Source organism: Harpia harpyja, chromosome 4, assembly GCF_026419915.1.
Source record: "Harpia harpyja isolate bHarHar1 chromosome 4, bHarHar1 primary haplotype, whole genome shotgun sequence".
Taxonomy (NCBI): Eukaryota; Metazoa; Chordata; class Aves; order Accipitriformes; family Accipitridae; genus Harpia; species Harpia harpyja.
In genome coordinates, this window is record NC_068943.1 from 76,112,357 (window position 1) to 76,129,652 (window position 17,296).

Sequence of the window (17,296 nt, forward strand, 5' to 3'; positions counted from 1 at the left end):
TTATATTGCTATAAAAATTATTGTAAACATCATAAATATAGTCCAACAACAGATACTGATAAATGCTGTACCCAGATTGGAGAGAAACTCACAAAAAACCTCAGGATCTATAGCTAGAAGTACAGTATAATGTTTTAGAGCTAAAGGGTTCTAAAAATTGCCCAGACAACTTTATTTTCAAAATAAATTTCATTAAATTGATTGGCAAAATAATTCTGTGATATACATTTATTTCAATGTTAGGTGTAGTTTTTTTCCAGGGTCTCCCAGGAAATTGTCTTCGTTTTTGCAGTTTTCGTCTAGTTCCATCCTGATAGCCTAAAAGGCTATGGAAGTGCCTCCATTTTAATGATGGAGACACTGACACACAGCAATATTAAATAACACGCTCAGCGTATCCTCACTGACAAAAATGCCCACTCTAAAATGACTGATGCCATTGTAATAACTTTCCCTGGTCTAACTTACCCTGCTTTCAGCCAAAGATAAGCTGAGCAAGTACAAATCATGCTGCGTACATGTAAATCACATCCACTCTAGGGTTCTGTGTTGGTGCAGTTCCACACTAGTGGCTATATAACCATTGTAAACCAGGCTTCAGATTCGCCTATAAATCTGGTCTACTGTGGAGTGAAATAAATGGAAGCATTTGGTCCTAACAGCCCCAAAGAAAACAGGAAAATCCAAAAGGCCAAAGAGGAAGGGAGTAGTATGAATTTTCTCTGCGAGCAGAATGACTTTACGGTGTGCTAAAGGAACAAAACAGAGCTTTATGTTACAGCACTCACAACAGTATTTAGTGCTTCGTAAACTTTTATCCCATAACTGCTCATGAAAATCTTGTTCCCATTTTTTTGGGGTAACAAACAAAATATTCTTTCTCCAATCCGCACCCCTCTCCAAAGAAATCCCACAAGGAAAACTGAAGCATTAGGACAAAAACCTCATAAACAAAGTATACAAAGAATTTTAAATTACAAAGACAGGGGCTCCACTGCGTATTATCTGGGTATGTTTAAGAAGATTCTTCTGTAAATGTTGCCATAACATGTCTTGTTTCACTGGCTTTTTAAAAACAGTATGTGACTTCTTAAAACATTATAATATATAAACACAAAAGTGTTGCATCATAGAAAAAAAAAATTACCAAACTGAAACTATCCACTTTTTTCAATTAACAAAAAACTCCAAACAAACTTCCTCACAAAAGAAAAGCAAAATCTAAAAGGAGAGAAAGCCTTCAAAATATCACTTAGTATATGAACGACAGCCAGAAATCCTGAATTAAGGATCTTGGATCTGGAAAATAACAGTATTTTGAGAAATGTAGAAGACGTGTCCTGGTTTCAGCTGGGATAGAGTTAACTGTCTTCCTAGTAGCTGGTACAGTGCTATGTTTTGAGTTCAGTATGTGAAGAATGTTGATAACACTGATGTCTTCAGTTGTTGCTCAGTAGTGTTTAGACTAATGTCAAGGATTTTTCAGCTTCTCATGCCCAGCCAGTGAGAAAGCTGGAGGGGCACAAGAAGTTGGCCCAGGACACAGCCAGGGCAGCTGACCCAAACTGGCCAACGGTGTATTCTATACCGTGTGACGTCCCATCCAGTATAGGAACGGGGAAGTGGGGGCAGGGATTCGCCGCTCGGGGGACTGGCTGGGTGTCGGTCGGCAGGTGGTGAGCAATTGCACTGCGCATCATTTGTACATTCCAATCCTTTCATTATTGCTGTTGTCATTTTATTAGTGTTATCATTATCATTATTAGCTGCTTCTTTTCTGTTCTATTAAACCGTTCTTATCTCAACCCACGGGTTTTGCTTCTTTTCCCGATTTTCTCCCCCATCCCACTGGGTGGGGGGGAGTGAGTGAGCGGCTGCGTGGTGTTTAGTTGCTGGCTGGGGTTAAACCACGACAACATGTCTGCAAAATCTCCTTGAGTGCAGGGGCTCAACAAGTCAACTGGTGTTTTTCTATGTTATTATTATGCTCAAATGTAGAATAATGGCATAAATATTTGATGTTGGACTCTATCAATTTTCTGTAAAGTTTGTGATCCTTGCACTAAATACATGCTGAGTGCTCTGAATCGTTCTACTGGCCTTGAACAGAAATGTGGGTAACCACAGCTGCAAAACTCTCTGCTGACCTAATTTTTCTTCAGGGCAGAGTCTGGACCTGAAGGTGAGGATGGTGATTGTCTTACCCCATTAAGAGGGAACATTGTGCTGGATGTGGGATTGTTAGCAGCTTCTCATTACAGAGGCAAACACCAGTGACACTGTAGCTGAGATTCTGTCAGCATTTCCATTATAAATTCTCAGCTGAAAAAAAGGATATGCTTTCCAGTCATTAGCTTAGCATAAAAGGGCATGGAAAGATTCCTCATGTCTCCTCTCCTTTTTTTGTTTGATACACAAAAATGAAAGATAGGTAAGATAGGAATCAACCTGTCTTGTTACAGAAAGTTACAGAAAGGGAATGTCCAGTCCACCTACTGGCAAGGTGGACAAAGCCGTATTCTGTCCAACAAATTTGACATTTTATACTGGTTCAGCACAGGACTCATGCCAAATCAGTATAGCACTCTCATCAGTGATTTTCACACCATAAAAGCCAAAAAAATGATCAATTTGAAGACAGGAAAGATCCTACTAAATGCATTTGCACATCTTGACATCTAGTTAGCAGCCTGTTTTCTGCCTTCAAAGTCCAGATACATTTATAAGATGTCATTTTCCAATTTCTTTTTCCTTGTACCTGTACACTAGCTCACTTAAAACCCAACAACCAACTAAAACATGTAGTGGCAGAACATCTACACCTTTGCTGCCATAACAGAATCATACATAACATATGCAGATTTATATCCTATATTCAGTGACCTGAAACAAAACGACTCACTTTACATTAAGGGTGCATTTATAAAAGGCTTCTAAAGAACCAAAACACTTAGTCATGAATTATTAATTAACTATTTGCATATGGTGACAAATTATGTCTATTAGAGACATTTTCTCCTATATAGCGCAGCCATACATATCACACAGGACTGATGCAATCAACATGCTTAAAGCAAGTCAATTTTCAAAAGCCCTTAAATGTCTTTGGAGCCCATGATGTATTTTTGATCACGTCTGGATGAGATATTTAAGGATATTCCAGCAGACAACCACCACTGGTTTACTTTGCCTCTTATTCTTAACTGGAGATTTAAAGTAGGATTCATTTAATTTAGTCTGGATTTCCACAGTGATGATGCTTATAGTTGCACTGGTTGCTTAGGCTCCTTTTATAATTAACAGGAGAGAGAGGATGCAATTCATCTTTTCTCTTTTAGTTTTGTACATTAGCATGAGAAGAACTGAGCCCTAGAGTGCCCTGTACTATTATCTATGAAGAGAGATCAGACAATTTGCTAGATATTGACACCTGAAATTATGTGAGTCCCACAATAGGTGCTTCAGTTCCAATAATTCTGATCCTAAGTCACCTGGCCTAAGCTATTTTTGAAATCAAAGTTTAGGTACCTAAACAGCTCAGACTATGAACCACCTCACACAGTTTTAGTTCTTCAAAAATTAAACATCTAACCTAAACAACTCATATAGGTTCCAAATATATTGAATGAGAAGAAACAAGATCCCAAGCAGGGAATTTATCCTGACCTACATGTGATGTCTATGATAGATGGGACGAATCACCCTGTGGAAGTGCTATAGCTGAAGCTGAGACAGCTAACTTAGGCTAGATATTTAATACATAAAGAGTTGTCATTAAAAGATGAATCTAGCTCTTCCATACATTCAAAATGCTTCACAATATCTATTATTCAATTATTATCAATGTACCTCCTATTTAGAGATGCACTCATCATATGTAAAAGGGTTCTGTGTGCACAAGTAGGAAAAATATCTCCAATTATTTTTAGGAAAAAGCCCTTACAAAGTTTAATATATGGGAAACTTGACTGAACTGGCATTCATGGCACCTGATTTCAATTCCTGGCAGTAGCACAGCCTTCCTGTGGTTTTCACGTAAGTCACTTAATCTATGCTTCTCATCAGTTCCCCATTTGTAAAGAGGGAGAATGATACTTGCTGATTTCACTGTAGTGTTAAGAGGCAAAATCCATTAATAGTCATGAGGACATCACATACTATGGTAATGAGGTGCATAAAATTACACAGAAATCACCGGCCATCTACTGCTGCTAGAAATCAGCTTTTGAGCAAAGCATGTCAGGCATTTATATGCTACTGTAATACGGGCCTCAGAAATAGAGGTAGGTAAATAGTTGCTGGATTCACCATAGAACCATATATTTCAATGCTTATTTGGAAAGAAAGGGTCTTTAAAAATATGATTTACTCCAAATCACTGGTGCTAAAACAGCTAAAGGTATATGAACAAAGTAGTCATAAAACATTCTAATTTTTTTGTCTCTGAAAACTGCATCCTGTTGTGAACTTTCCCCTCACTGTGTGAATTGTCCCAATTGACCCAAATCTATAGTTTTCATGGAACAAAATTTTGAGTGGAAAAAATTCCCAGCTCTACTTATGATATTTCAACCATATCATGAAGTTTGTTCATGCAATCTTTGCTCAAAAAGAGTTGTCAGGGCCTTTAGAAATATTTTTATAAATGATTATAAATTATAGTATGACATAGACACAGAGGCTGGATAATTGTAACCATTTATTCTGTGCTCCCCACTTTCCAGATTGGGATGGTTTTCCTTGGGTCTTAGAACGGTACCAGGTTTTCAACCAGTGGAAGTTCAATCATCTGATGTTGTAAATCAAGGGTAATATGAATGAAATCATTGGGCTGACACAGGAATAAAATAGGTTTAACTATGGATTGCAGTCTTTTCAGTTACATTGAGATTCAGATACTAAGACAAAACTGAAATGCACCTGGATGCAAAAAACTCTTGCAAAATACACTTTGTGAACACAGTGATTCCTTGACGTGTTTTTTAATTTGCAAGTTATGCTTCAATATTATAGAATCATAGAATGGTTTGGGTTAGAAGAGACCTTAAAAAATCATCTATTCCAACATCCCCTGCCACAGCACACGTGCCTAATGCTATTTTAATTTTGCTTTTACACTTTGGGCACAGTTTTCTTTATTTTCCCTTTTTTCCTCACACCTAAAAGCATCTGCTCAGTAGTAGCCTCGCAGGGAACTTTGGACAAAAGTTTAGCAGTAGATGTAAAGCCAAAATTTCTAATCTCTGAAAGGTAATTCAATTACTTGTTTCTTTTAACTGCATGTAACAGTCTCAGAGGAAAGAAAATCTACTTTCTGGAGTCAGATTGTTTTTACTGCTCCTATAAATCAAATAACCATCTGTGTGTTTCAAAATTAGATTGTGGAGGCTGTTAGTCCATAATGTAGACTAAGCACTTTATTTATACGTATTATACACATAAAAAAAAAAAGAATTAGTTCCATAATTTAATTAGGCAACTTCAAGTACAAACCTCTTAGTACTCATTGGACTAGTAAAAATACTTACAAAAGTGTCATCTAAAGTATAGATTAAAAAAAGATGGACTGACATGGCTCTCCATGGTGCACCCTTACTTTATTTTTCTTGAGTTACTGGGCTCCTCTGCTGGCCAGTGGTAGGAGAGGAAGAGCAAGTTCAGAGCATCAGCTCCTTCTTGTTCCCACAGGAGCATCACAAAGGAGGCCAGAAAGAGAACCACCTTCTAGAGGGCTGGAATTTGCCTGACTTTGGAAAGTCATGGAAAATTGAGTAAGGCAGTCTCAAGAAAATATTTAGATAAGAAACCCCTGACTGGACCAATGCAACACAATTCATGGATGAAATTAAACTGGAGAAGAGAGGGGGAAAGAAAGGAAAGACTGCAGTTTGCAGAATGATATGAAAGAAAGCACAAGGTGAGGAGTATGAAAATAGAAAATAAAGAATGCTGAGAAGAGAGGACTGGAGCAGGTTGTATTGGAAATCAAACTGAATATATGAGAGGCAATAGGATGCAATGAAGAAAGTGTACTAAGCACAGTGTATGGCTTGGCACTGTATTTACAAACTATTGGAAGTTTGTGATCTTCCAGCAGGTATTTGTGGGATCAGTCTGAATAGACTGAATGCTGGAGATAAACATCCAGCTCCTTCCAACCCTTGTGGAGCTCGAATCCACATTCATTTCTCCCCTGCAGGTAACAACCACCAAGGCTGTAACTGATGCAAGGAAACCTTTTCAGCTGATGCTGTTGCAAACTGTGCAACTGAGATTCACTGAAGTAGATACTGGCTCCCAGGAATTCCAATTCTCAGGTCACGAGAATGAATACATACATATTCCGTGAAAGCAGATCAAAGTCATCCAAGGGATGGAAGAAGTCCCATCTTCTACATCCACCTGAGACTCTGAACACTGGGGTTCAAATCTTCTCTCTGAATTTAATAAAAGCTGGATGGAAGAGAATTCCTCTATTTTAAGGAGCACTCAAGTTTTTCATTGATAGTTGTTAAATGCAAGTAAGCAAATGGAAATTTGGGTCCTACACAAAGTGACATATTTTTTGGTTTTGACAGGAAAAAAATATACTTTAAATTAGGTTTGATCACAAGTACTTTCTCCTTTCTTTCTCCCCATTTTTTATTTCAGCTCTTGAACCAAAAATAAATTACTTTTACTTGTCTAGTGCACAGACAACAAGTTAAAAAAGGAGTAAGAAAGTAGAGATGCCCTGCCTTGTCTATGACAAGAACTCAGAATAAATTTCTGATAATCTGGGAGAGACAAAGCTGAGGAACTCACATGGATACAAATTACCTCTGAAGTGAGGGAAGAAGGTGGTTAGGAGATATTCAAAGCAGATATAGCGCAGGAAGAAAAGAGATGCACATCACTGGTCATATAAAATTGCAAGACTGTAAAGTTTGTCGGGTAGTTCCAGCTATAAAAAAAAGGTGGTGTAAAGAGGATCAGGAGTTGAATGCAGTAGCTCAATTTTAGAGAGAGAGTGATGGCATGGTGATGACAAATCCAAAAGGTGAGCCAAATGTGATGGACAGAAATCAGATATTAAACAAAAAAATGGAAGAAACCGAGAGATGCGTGTAGGTATCACTCACATTGAGCAGCAGCTGAAGCCAGGAGGCTGGGTAGGAAAGCACAGAGCTGTAAGGAAGTATACTTGTAAAGATACATATTTGAGAATACTAACAAAATAGCTTTGGTTTAGTAACTATGAACTGGAGAAATTATTCAGTGAAAATTTATTCTTTTTTTTTAACTGCATGTGAATTATCAAGAGGTAACTTGCATTTTTTCCAAGTGTAGTTATCAAAAAATCTTGACCCACAAATACTTCAGAAGCACTTTGTTGATCATATTTGACAGTTTCCTGCACTAAACTCAGCTGATGCATTAGAATTGTCACACGACATTACTTTTGCCTGAACGGGTAAATATATATCAATTAGTTTAAGACTGACTTTACATTAATATTCTGTAGCATATACTTGAAAAAAAATTTCTCTAGCAGGTATTGCAAGCAAAACAAAAAAAATCAAAAGGACGTTTCCCTTGCCACACACATATGTTGTATACAAATTCCTTTAAAACCTCAATTAATGTTAAATGATTTCTGTCCACAATATGTTTTTTTAATACTAGATTTCCATATCTCCTAAAGTTACAGCTCACAGTAAAACCTAGCACAGGCCCACACCACCGTTGAACAACATGGGGATGTGCATCTGCAGATTTTCAAAACGGGATATTCCTTTGCATGAGTTTTCCCCAACTAGCAAGGAAATGGGGGGGGGGGGGGGGGGGGGGAAGAAAAGGAGTGCCCCCATTCAGGCTTGCTCAGATTCCAGGGATGTAAACACCCACATTTCTAAAGAAAAAGTGAGCAGTGATATGAGTTGCAGTAGCAGCTGATAGGAGAGATCTGTTAAAATTGATCATTACCCTGTCAAAATATCAAGAAACTGGCCAATACATTCTGCAAAGTTGTCAGAGCAGATGATATAGCAGAGAAGCACAGCTATACATTACTTAGCAGCTTCTTTCCCTGCCACTAGTGTGTCATCTGCTGCTTCTGTGCTGTGACCTGTTGGGGGCACTCAGGTATAGCAGCAGTTTGCTTGCTCTTGAGTTATTTGTTTTCCCTTCCAGCCTTCAGATGTAGCTGCTATTTTATTCATGAATCACAATATTCCATTTAAACAATTAAACAAGACTTTTTTTTATCACTTTGGGGAGAAGAGGGAACTTTCTCAGAGAGTCATTAGGGAGACTCCATAACAGTTCACTGCAAGTCATCTTGCTTTGTTGGTGTATTGTAGTGTTTAGGTCTGAATTGAAGTGTTCTCTCTGCTGTCTCTGGCACTGGCTTGTTGAATTACCTGCCTTCCACTGCATTTGGACAGAGCCCATATTTAGTGCATCTTTAACATATTTTTGTAAGCAGCTTGCACTATCACCACTTGTAGAACCATTTGCATTTACTTGCAGAGACAGCCAGCCTGACAGGGTAAATGACTACTGCAGGAGAGTAACTTTCTTATACTGTGCTATTTTTCAATAGCTCCCCAGTTAATAAATCTTTCATCCAATCCTGAGTGTATCTCAGGTACCTAGGAAGTGAAGCACTTAGCCAGCAGGTTGGACTGCATCCATTATGCTAGGGGAAAAGGATGGATTATGAACAGTGGGATCAAATTGCAAGAAAAAGCTCAACAGAGCTAAAGACAGTTAGAAAGCTTCAGGTTTTACTCTTCCTGGGGCTGCGTGTCCAGAAGACTCTCTTTGCCTTGTACAGACCTTTGTGGACTGGGAGAATCTGTGAAAAGGAGGTCTAAAACAAACCAGCCAAAGCTGCTTTTGGAGACATTTCTAGGTCAGATTCTCTGGCACCTTCTCAAAGTGTCAAGTATCAAGTGGGGTAGCAATCTGTTGCTAAATCTACTGTGTTGCATATTAAGCCAATTACTCTGGATGCTGGTTTTATGTGGTAAGTTAGGTATCCACGATGCATATCATGTACCAGGGAAGCTTGTACTCTTCTATTTCAACACACAGACTATGATTACCTCTTTCCATAAAGTCTAAAAACAATTCCCTCTTTAAAAACTATCTTGTTGCCCCAACTAAACCTTAAAAGATAGACTTTCCAGCTAGAATGAATTTCCCATCATGTGCATTCCTGAGGGCATAAAAGACATGGGAGTTTTACATGTCCAGGAGACTACCGAGAAGTTTGACTATTTGGACAACTGTTTTATTATTACAGAACTCCTTTTAGGAAATATTAGATTAATCAGCAACTTTTCACGCTTCAAGTTAAAACACAGAGCCTTTTGTTCTCAGCATTAGTTTTCCTTCAATGCTTACATTTAGATAAAGAAACATTTTATTTGGATAGACAGATAGACAGGCAGACACATGTTTTCAAGGGGTTTGATCCTGCAAGCCACTCAAAACCTTTCTCTCTTAATGACAGCAACAAAAATTATATATGGTCAGTATTTACAGGAAACAAATACTCGATGAACAAAAGGTAGAGACCAGGGTTTTGTATTAGGAACAGTTGCTTGATTTTAATTTGACTGAAATTTGGTTGATAAAGGTAAGAGAGTTGACGAAGCAGACTTCTCTAAGGCATCCGTCTTGCTACCGCCTGGCCTTTTGATTAAGTATCTCAAGTGATACAAAATTAACATGCCGTATATAAGAGGATGAAAACTTAGCTTAGACATCTGGCATGTCTAAAATATAATGGTAAATAGGAAATAGTTATTAAGCAGGTGTGTTTCCAAAAAGGTCCTGAAGGTATTGATTCTTGGCCTTATGCCACCTAAAATTTTTATCAATAACTTGGAAGAAAACCAAGAACATAGAACATCAGTGATAAAGCTTGTAACAATTTGAGAAGAGGAAGAAATGAACATGTAACATGGATGGTTAAGTTCATGCTACAGGCATATCTGAACTGTTCATAAACAGGGTTTAAGCAAACAACTCGCTTTTCAGTGCAGTCACATGTGAAGTTAATTTTCTAGGAACAAAATATTACCCACAATTGCAGAATGGAATTTCTGTCTGGGAAGCAGTGTGATGGATCATGAGCTGAATCTGAGCTGTGTCCATCCACCTCCAGAAGCACTAAGGCACTTCTTAGATGAATAAATAGAAATCTCTGGAAGGACAATTATTTCTTATTGGGCAGCCACTGGTTTAACTGGAACCCACAAGTTCCAGTGGGAATGCCCACTGCAAACTGAAAGGTTCTTTCATTCTGTCTGAGACATATTTAGCTCCCTGCCTGACAAACAGACTCTCTTTTGCTGTATAAGCAATTTTTTTAGTCCCGTTTCAGAGGTATGGTGGCTTTTTCTGAGTTGCATTCATAGGTTGAAGTAATTTTTTATGATGATGATCACCTATTGCCTTGTGACAGGACAAAGGGAATTGGAAATGTAAAGGATCTGGGCACTGAGGAATGGGAGATAGGCAATGTGGGGAGCATACTGGTGCTGGTAGAGTGGTGGAAAGAAAAGAGGCTGGGATTTTTTTTTCTTTCACTACTGACAGGTATAATAGGATCTAATGTCTGCAAGTGATTTGTAAACAAAGAATGGATGTTTTTCTAGGCAATATACTCCAGCTTAAACAAGAATTAATCCAAGAAAGTCATGTTATGTGTATTCTAAAGGAGATCAGAACAGATTATCACAATATTCCATTCTGCTTTTATAATCTGGCCTTGAATACCTAAGCATTTTAAAAATAAATCAAGATTGGACATGAAGCAGTAACATGCCCCTATTATTCTTTGACTGTTGCTTGGAGTGGAAGAAAATATATGTTGGTTGATAATACTGAAATTGTAAGCAGTCTGAATAAAACAGTGTTATAATTAGTTATGATTTTTTTTCTATCTAGTATGCGTGATAACAGAAAAAGACACACTTTAGATCTTTTTAAAAAGCAACTATATAACTAAATAAATATAAGAAATAATTAGATAGCCTTGTGAATAAGGACTTGGCCTGAAATTCCTTTCTTCATTTAGATGTATTTAATTTTTTTTACCTTGATTTTGCACCAATTTCTCCCTAACTGTTGAAGAGTGTGCTAACTTCAAGCAAGAGATACTGTGGTCATCAGTAGATTCATGATAATAATGCTTTTGTAGGGACAGAATATACTTGCAATATTCTTTGTACTTGTATGGGCTTATGGAATAATTCAAGCCTCATGGCAATATTCACTACTTGCAAAGACGTTAATTAAGACTGTAATGATAACCACTGTATCCAAATAACCTGTTAGTGTAGCCAGTTTCAGAGAAAGGCAAATGTTTATAGGTCAGACCTATTCCGCAAAACAACTTTCCATCTGCGTAGTTTTGTGCTCCTAATGCATGATGACAAAAATTTCTCATCTGTTTAGGTGTATTCAATACAAAGAGGAGCAATTTCATTATGAAAATTTGAAAGAATACCAAAAATATTCCAAGTGACAAAAATACTGTATTTATTTGATTAGCGAGGCTTTCCTCATCAAACTCCTTGTACTCTCTTCAAGACGTCTCTTATTATTGGACAGAAATTAATTATCTTTTCTTTTGCAGTTCCTCACGGTTTACATCATCCCACTTCTGAAGTCTGCATATGATTATATAATTTAATACTCTCTTAGTGCAAAGGATAGGTGAGTGGAACAGAGAAAGAAAATATTAAGATTATATAAACAATCTTAAATCTGACATTTCCTAATGTCTGAATTTTCATAGGCACTCTTAACTCTTTTAGCCTTCATTTTCATGTCTACCACCTCCTTTTCTAAAAAGCAAACAGAAAAAAAAAAAAAAGAAAGTCCATCAATTAAATTCTATTGCTCTGTCAGTGGTCATTAGCAAGGCTGAGGTCTACAGCTCCATTCCCAGAGGCCTGCCAATGGAGCTATCAAAGTCTGTCTGGTTCAGCCCTCTCCCTCATACTCACAGTCTCTTGGTTTAGCTGTTCCCTACTTTTCCTTCAAAACTCTCCTTTTGTCCCACTCCTCCTACTCTGCTTAGCTTCACCTCCTCGTGCAGCTCATTAAGTACAGACCTTACTTTATTTACCAGTCTCTTTAGCAAGTTTCCGTATTTGGTCATTCCCTGCCAGTCCTTAGTCCCAGCTCCTTGTCAGACCCTTCTCCCTGCCATTCTGGTTTCTACTCCTACCCTCTTCCACCAGCCAGCCCCATCTCTCCAGCGTCCCCAAGCTTCATTTCACTCTGCCCTCCATTTGTCACCTGGCTCTAACCAGTCTCTTGGCCCCATCAATCCTGGTCATAATTTATCTCCTCTTCCTAAGTCCTCAGTCTCACCACAGTCCTCTTTCCAGTAACTCCTTTGGCCTAGACTGTTTTCTGTCTTTCTTTCCATTCCTGTCAGACAACCCCCCCTCACCCCCCCCTTCATGCTGCCTTCTTGCTGAGGAAAAGCTGAGTCCCCAAGGAATTTGGTTTTTTACTTTCTATAACAACTGAAGTGGGGGGCTGGTGGAGGAAAACTGGCAGTCTAGAAAATGTACCAGCATGCCTAACTGAAATAAAAAAAGGGAGGGTGACAGGGGAAGAAGAAGCAACAGGGTGTTCTTGACAATATAATCTGATCTAAAAACTAAGAAACCAGACTTTGAATTAACATTTCAGGAGCTGCTCCTACCTCTGTCACAGCCCTCATATAACTTTGTGCAAGCCCCTTGGTGCCAGGTTCATTAAAAGACAAGGATATTCTTATGTACAAAACAGTAATGGTGAGGTGTCAGGCCCTTGGTCCCTAGTACCTGCAACTCTTTGTCAGGCAGTTAGGCTTTAGAACCAGTACATTAGGAGAGATACTTCAGAGACAAAGACGACTTGAATTTCAGAAGCATTGAGCATTTGAAAATTCAACTTGTCTCTCAAAGTTTAAGGACATGTTCTCAGTATCTCTGTACGTTAATTTCACTGTTGACAAAATAATAACTATGACCACTTTGTAAGTGTTGTAAAGCATACTTCACTTATGCTTTCCTAAGATCCCTCTACAGAAATAGTTTTCTGAGTGCAAAGCACAGCTATAATTATGAATGAGAAACACACTTTTAAAAATGGAAAAAGGCCACAGAAAGAGATGGATAATATCATGAGTAGCTGTAAGTATCAAACCCTTAGTCAGATTGTTGGTCTATCTGCTGTTTTAGAAAGCCTGTTTACTGCTGTAGTCGAATGCCAAAGAGCTGTGGCAGATAGCAGATGTACCAATTAATAACCTGTCAAAGCTGATGGATAGAATGAAAAAAAAAAACCCTCACATATATCTCCTGTGTGTTTTTTTCCCCACATTTTAGGTCATTGGGGGTCACGAGATACACTCTGCCTCCCTGGAGAGAGAGGAAACTGTCTCATTAGCGTCTATCTTTCATGACATTAAGATGCTGCCTTTGAGATGCTAACTCACCTGTTCTTCTCCCAGAATCCTGAAGTGATGAAGCTCTTTAATCAAGGAGTCTGGACAGCCAGCTGTTGGAAAGAAACAAAAATAGGCATTTTAGAGCTTCCTGTCAGTGCAGTTTCAGCATAAGATACATAGATTGGGAGAGGATAGAATATACAGATTACCTTAGACAAAGAAGATTAGAAAGATTAGCCATGGTTCTGCGGGTACCAGAATGCTGAAAACCATCTATCAAATAATCCTTCCACATTTCCTAGCATGCTACCAAGAATGCTTAGAAAGGTTATATTCCGAATATTTTAGCCCTTTCCCCAAAGGACTACAAACAAAAGCAAGATGAAAAGGGCAGCACTGTCTGCCAGATACCGCCAGCCTCTTAGTGTAAGCCAAAAAGCCTGTTAAAAGAGGATCTCACATCAAAACCTTGGAGCTGCCCAAAGCTGAATTCTGAGTCACACACCAGGTTTGGACTAATTTCTAAGCATAATACAGGCTTTCCCCGATTCCCTGAAGGATTTCATAGGCACCACAGATCACTTTAATTTTGGCTGTCACAAATATAACCCATTTCACAAATATGTAGTTGTCACCCACAGGTGTAATACACAAACCAACTATTCAGGCAGGGGAGCGATTTGCCAGAACTTTGCAATCAGATTAATGTTCAATTGCTACAGACATTCACATCTGTACTAGCCAGTAAGAAAGAATATGTCTTGCTAGATGCCATGCATTTTACTGACCTGTTCAGACCATGATTACCTTCCTGGCGATGAAATCCAAGGCTGCTACTCACCTTTGTACACTACCAGACTAATTGGCAAGGGATAAAAGTGCAGACTGTGAAAACAATCTGGGCTTTATTCTTCTCACCATAAATTGAAGCATCTGCTTGTGAACAGAGAAAATTCCTTAAAAGGAATTAAAAGCATAGTTCTCTCTAGAACATGGGAGGAACTACGGTTTTTATCAACCTGCATTTCTGCTGATGCAACTACAAATAGTTACCTCTCACTCTTAATGACTGCCATTAAAAGGATGGCAAATGAATTTGGAGACAGTAGTCAGGAAATCTCCATCAGCACTGTGGCTTCACTCAAAGCCAATGAGGCATGGCCTACACTCACAACTTCTGTTGGCATAGCTGTCTTAGGGATACAAAGGGAAAAGCCTTTATACTTGCAAGCAACATAATCAAAAAAAGGCAAAAATTATACTAGCACAAGTCTTCTACTGGTATAACTTTTTCTACTTACAGAACTTATTTAAATGATATTCAAATCAGCTTCTTGCTGGTAAATGCTTTATCTCCATTCAGGGGAGGTACAGGTAGAGAATGCACTGTCAACGCCACTTCATCAACAAACCGTTTTAAAGGCAGCCAAGGTTTAAGGTGGCCAAGGTTTAAGCATTTGGTAAGAATTATCTATTATTGGCTTGTCTCTTATTAAATATTACTATTTCTTCCCATTTAATAAAACCTATGATATTCTTCTAGGCTTCTTTCCATCTACCTCTTCCCTCCTCTAGCACACAAGGATATTCATATATTTGAATGTGTGAGTTTTAGCTCTGAGTGATTCTTAATGGGTTTTTATTCTCCCCAACTTCTAGGACCACAACCCCTGTATCACCTTTAATTTTCTCTCCTCACTACCCCCATGCTTAGGCTCTCACTGTTTATTCTGTTTCTTGTTCTCAATGCAATTTAAGTTGTCCTTACTACTTCCACCACAGAATCACTGCTACACAGCATTTTTCTGTCCATTTTCACTGGGATTTACATCTCCATCTTCCAGCTCATCCAAACCCTGAATGTATCAACTCTAACTGTCTCACTAACTTCTTGACCTGAGGCCTGACTTGTAGTCCAGAGCTGTTGACTTCTCCGTTTCAGATCAGAACTCACTGCATAAAACACGGTTCCTCTCTCTTACCCTCAAGCCCTTATGTAATTATTAACTTTTTTTCCACATATAATTTTCCCTGAAAATATCTGCATTGATTGTACACTGCCATAGGAATTTCTAGAGGATAATTATGATTTCATGTAATACTGCATGTTAATCTTTGACAGATGTTAGCTTTGTAACTGCAACTAAACTGCTTTCTGCTTGTCTCTGCTTTTTGCAGTCTTTAGAGCTTCTTCTTCAACCAATCATTTCTTTCTTCCCTCTTATCCTTTCCAATTTATTATTGACTAAATCCCTTAAAATGGGAAAGTTTCCTTTTTCTTGCTTAGCAAGAACTTTTTCTCTTTCAATTCTCCTTGAAATCATATTTCCTGAATGCCTATTTCTCCCAGAAATCCATCCCATTCTGCCCTCATGCATAATTTATATTATCTCCCTTAGGTGAACTGCTTACATGCATCCTCTCTTTCTTCCATGTTAGAGACTATAAGCACTTTGGAACCAAGGATCTTTGTTTGCAAAAAAATGTGTAAAAGTATGAAGATATACAGAGACATATATATAAACATGTATATGTTTAAGTGTTACTAGTTGTCCACTGCTGCATCCTCTTCCTAATAAAATATTTTGTATAGGCTATTTTTCAGAGACTTGCCCAATCTAGTTTTCAATCTTTTCATAGTCCAGACTTTCACTGGATCTTGAAAGCTGATTATACAAGAGATCCTGAAGTTACTAGCAAAAAAGGAGGAGAGCGAGCTTAAAAACCATGTCATTGCTGGCATGATGCTTTCCAGCAACACTGAGTTCAGAAATGCCAAATGTGTGCAATATTGAATTATACTGCTGCCTGTAAGAGGTCCTTTCAGATCTTCACATTGCAAAAGCCGTAATTTGAGGAAAAATGGAAATAAAGAAGAAACATGGAACACAAAAAAGAACTAAGATCGAAATGTCTTCCTTTTTGGCTATTTCTGGATGTATTCCTGATATTTCCTATTTCTACTTTAATTTCTTCTGTTCTGTAAGTAGGCCTTTGTAAAACATGCTCCAATGCTGTGACCCCTTTTTACCAAGCATCTGGGAGTTTTGAAAAAGTCTTGGATGATGTTAAATTGCTGCACTGTGACTAGAGACAAAGGCTACAAATAACCATTCTATAAATAAAAAGAGATTAAAAAATACCTATTCTGCTGAAAAGCATTAAGAACTATTTGTCATCTCACTCACAAAACTGCCCATATATCCATCAACATATTCATGTATACACAAACACACATAGTGACTTGAAAATTATTACAAGTTAAACACAGCAGCCAGTGGGTTCACTGGCAAACTCTGCACACCAAGTGTTAAAAGAAAAATGTATTTTCTAAGTCTCTGATGTGCAGCTAGCACATGCCACATGAAATAAATAATTTGCACTTTACAGATTTTTGCTATTTTGTGTAGAAAGCTTTGAGGATTAGTTCTTATGCCCTCTGTAGTACAGAAACCCTTATAATCAATGGTCTCAGCAATTACTGAAACTTTCCATTTCCCTCTTCCCAATTATTACTTGAAAAAGTACAGGCATACCAGAAATTTCCACAGATATAAACCAAACCATAGGAATATTAAATAAATCATCAATAACAATTATACATAAGACTGTTAAAAGGTAATGATGCAAAAGCATGGACAATTGCCTTTAACCAGAAGGAAAAACTCAGGACTGAGGACATCTGCAGACTGATAAAATGACAGCTAAATTGTTTATTAGTTCCCTCTTTCAACTCATATTCAAACCTACGTGTTTCATATATTCTTGGCTACAATGACTGTTACAGGTTTTTGCTAACTGTGAAGACAGAGCAAGATGTAAGAAATATAAAATTGATGAAAATCTTTAGTA

General features: G+C 38.0%; 1 protein-coding gene across 1 annotated transcript in view; it reads right to left on the reverse strand.

The window, feature by feature from the left end:
- The window catches only part of PRKN (parkin RBR E3 ubiquitin protein ligase), an 803,180-nt gene that overhangs the window by 122,676 nt on the left and 663,208 nt on the right, over nucleotides 1–17,296 (reverse strand). Inside the window, exon 8 of the mRNA XM_052784857.1 lies at nucleotides 13,493–13,554. Coding sequence (XP_052640817.1) covers nucleotides 13,493–13,554 — 62 coding nt within the window. The remainder of the gene's footprint in view (nucleotides 1–13,492; nucleotides 13,555–17,296) is intronic.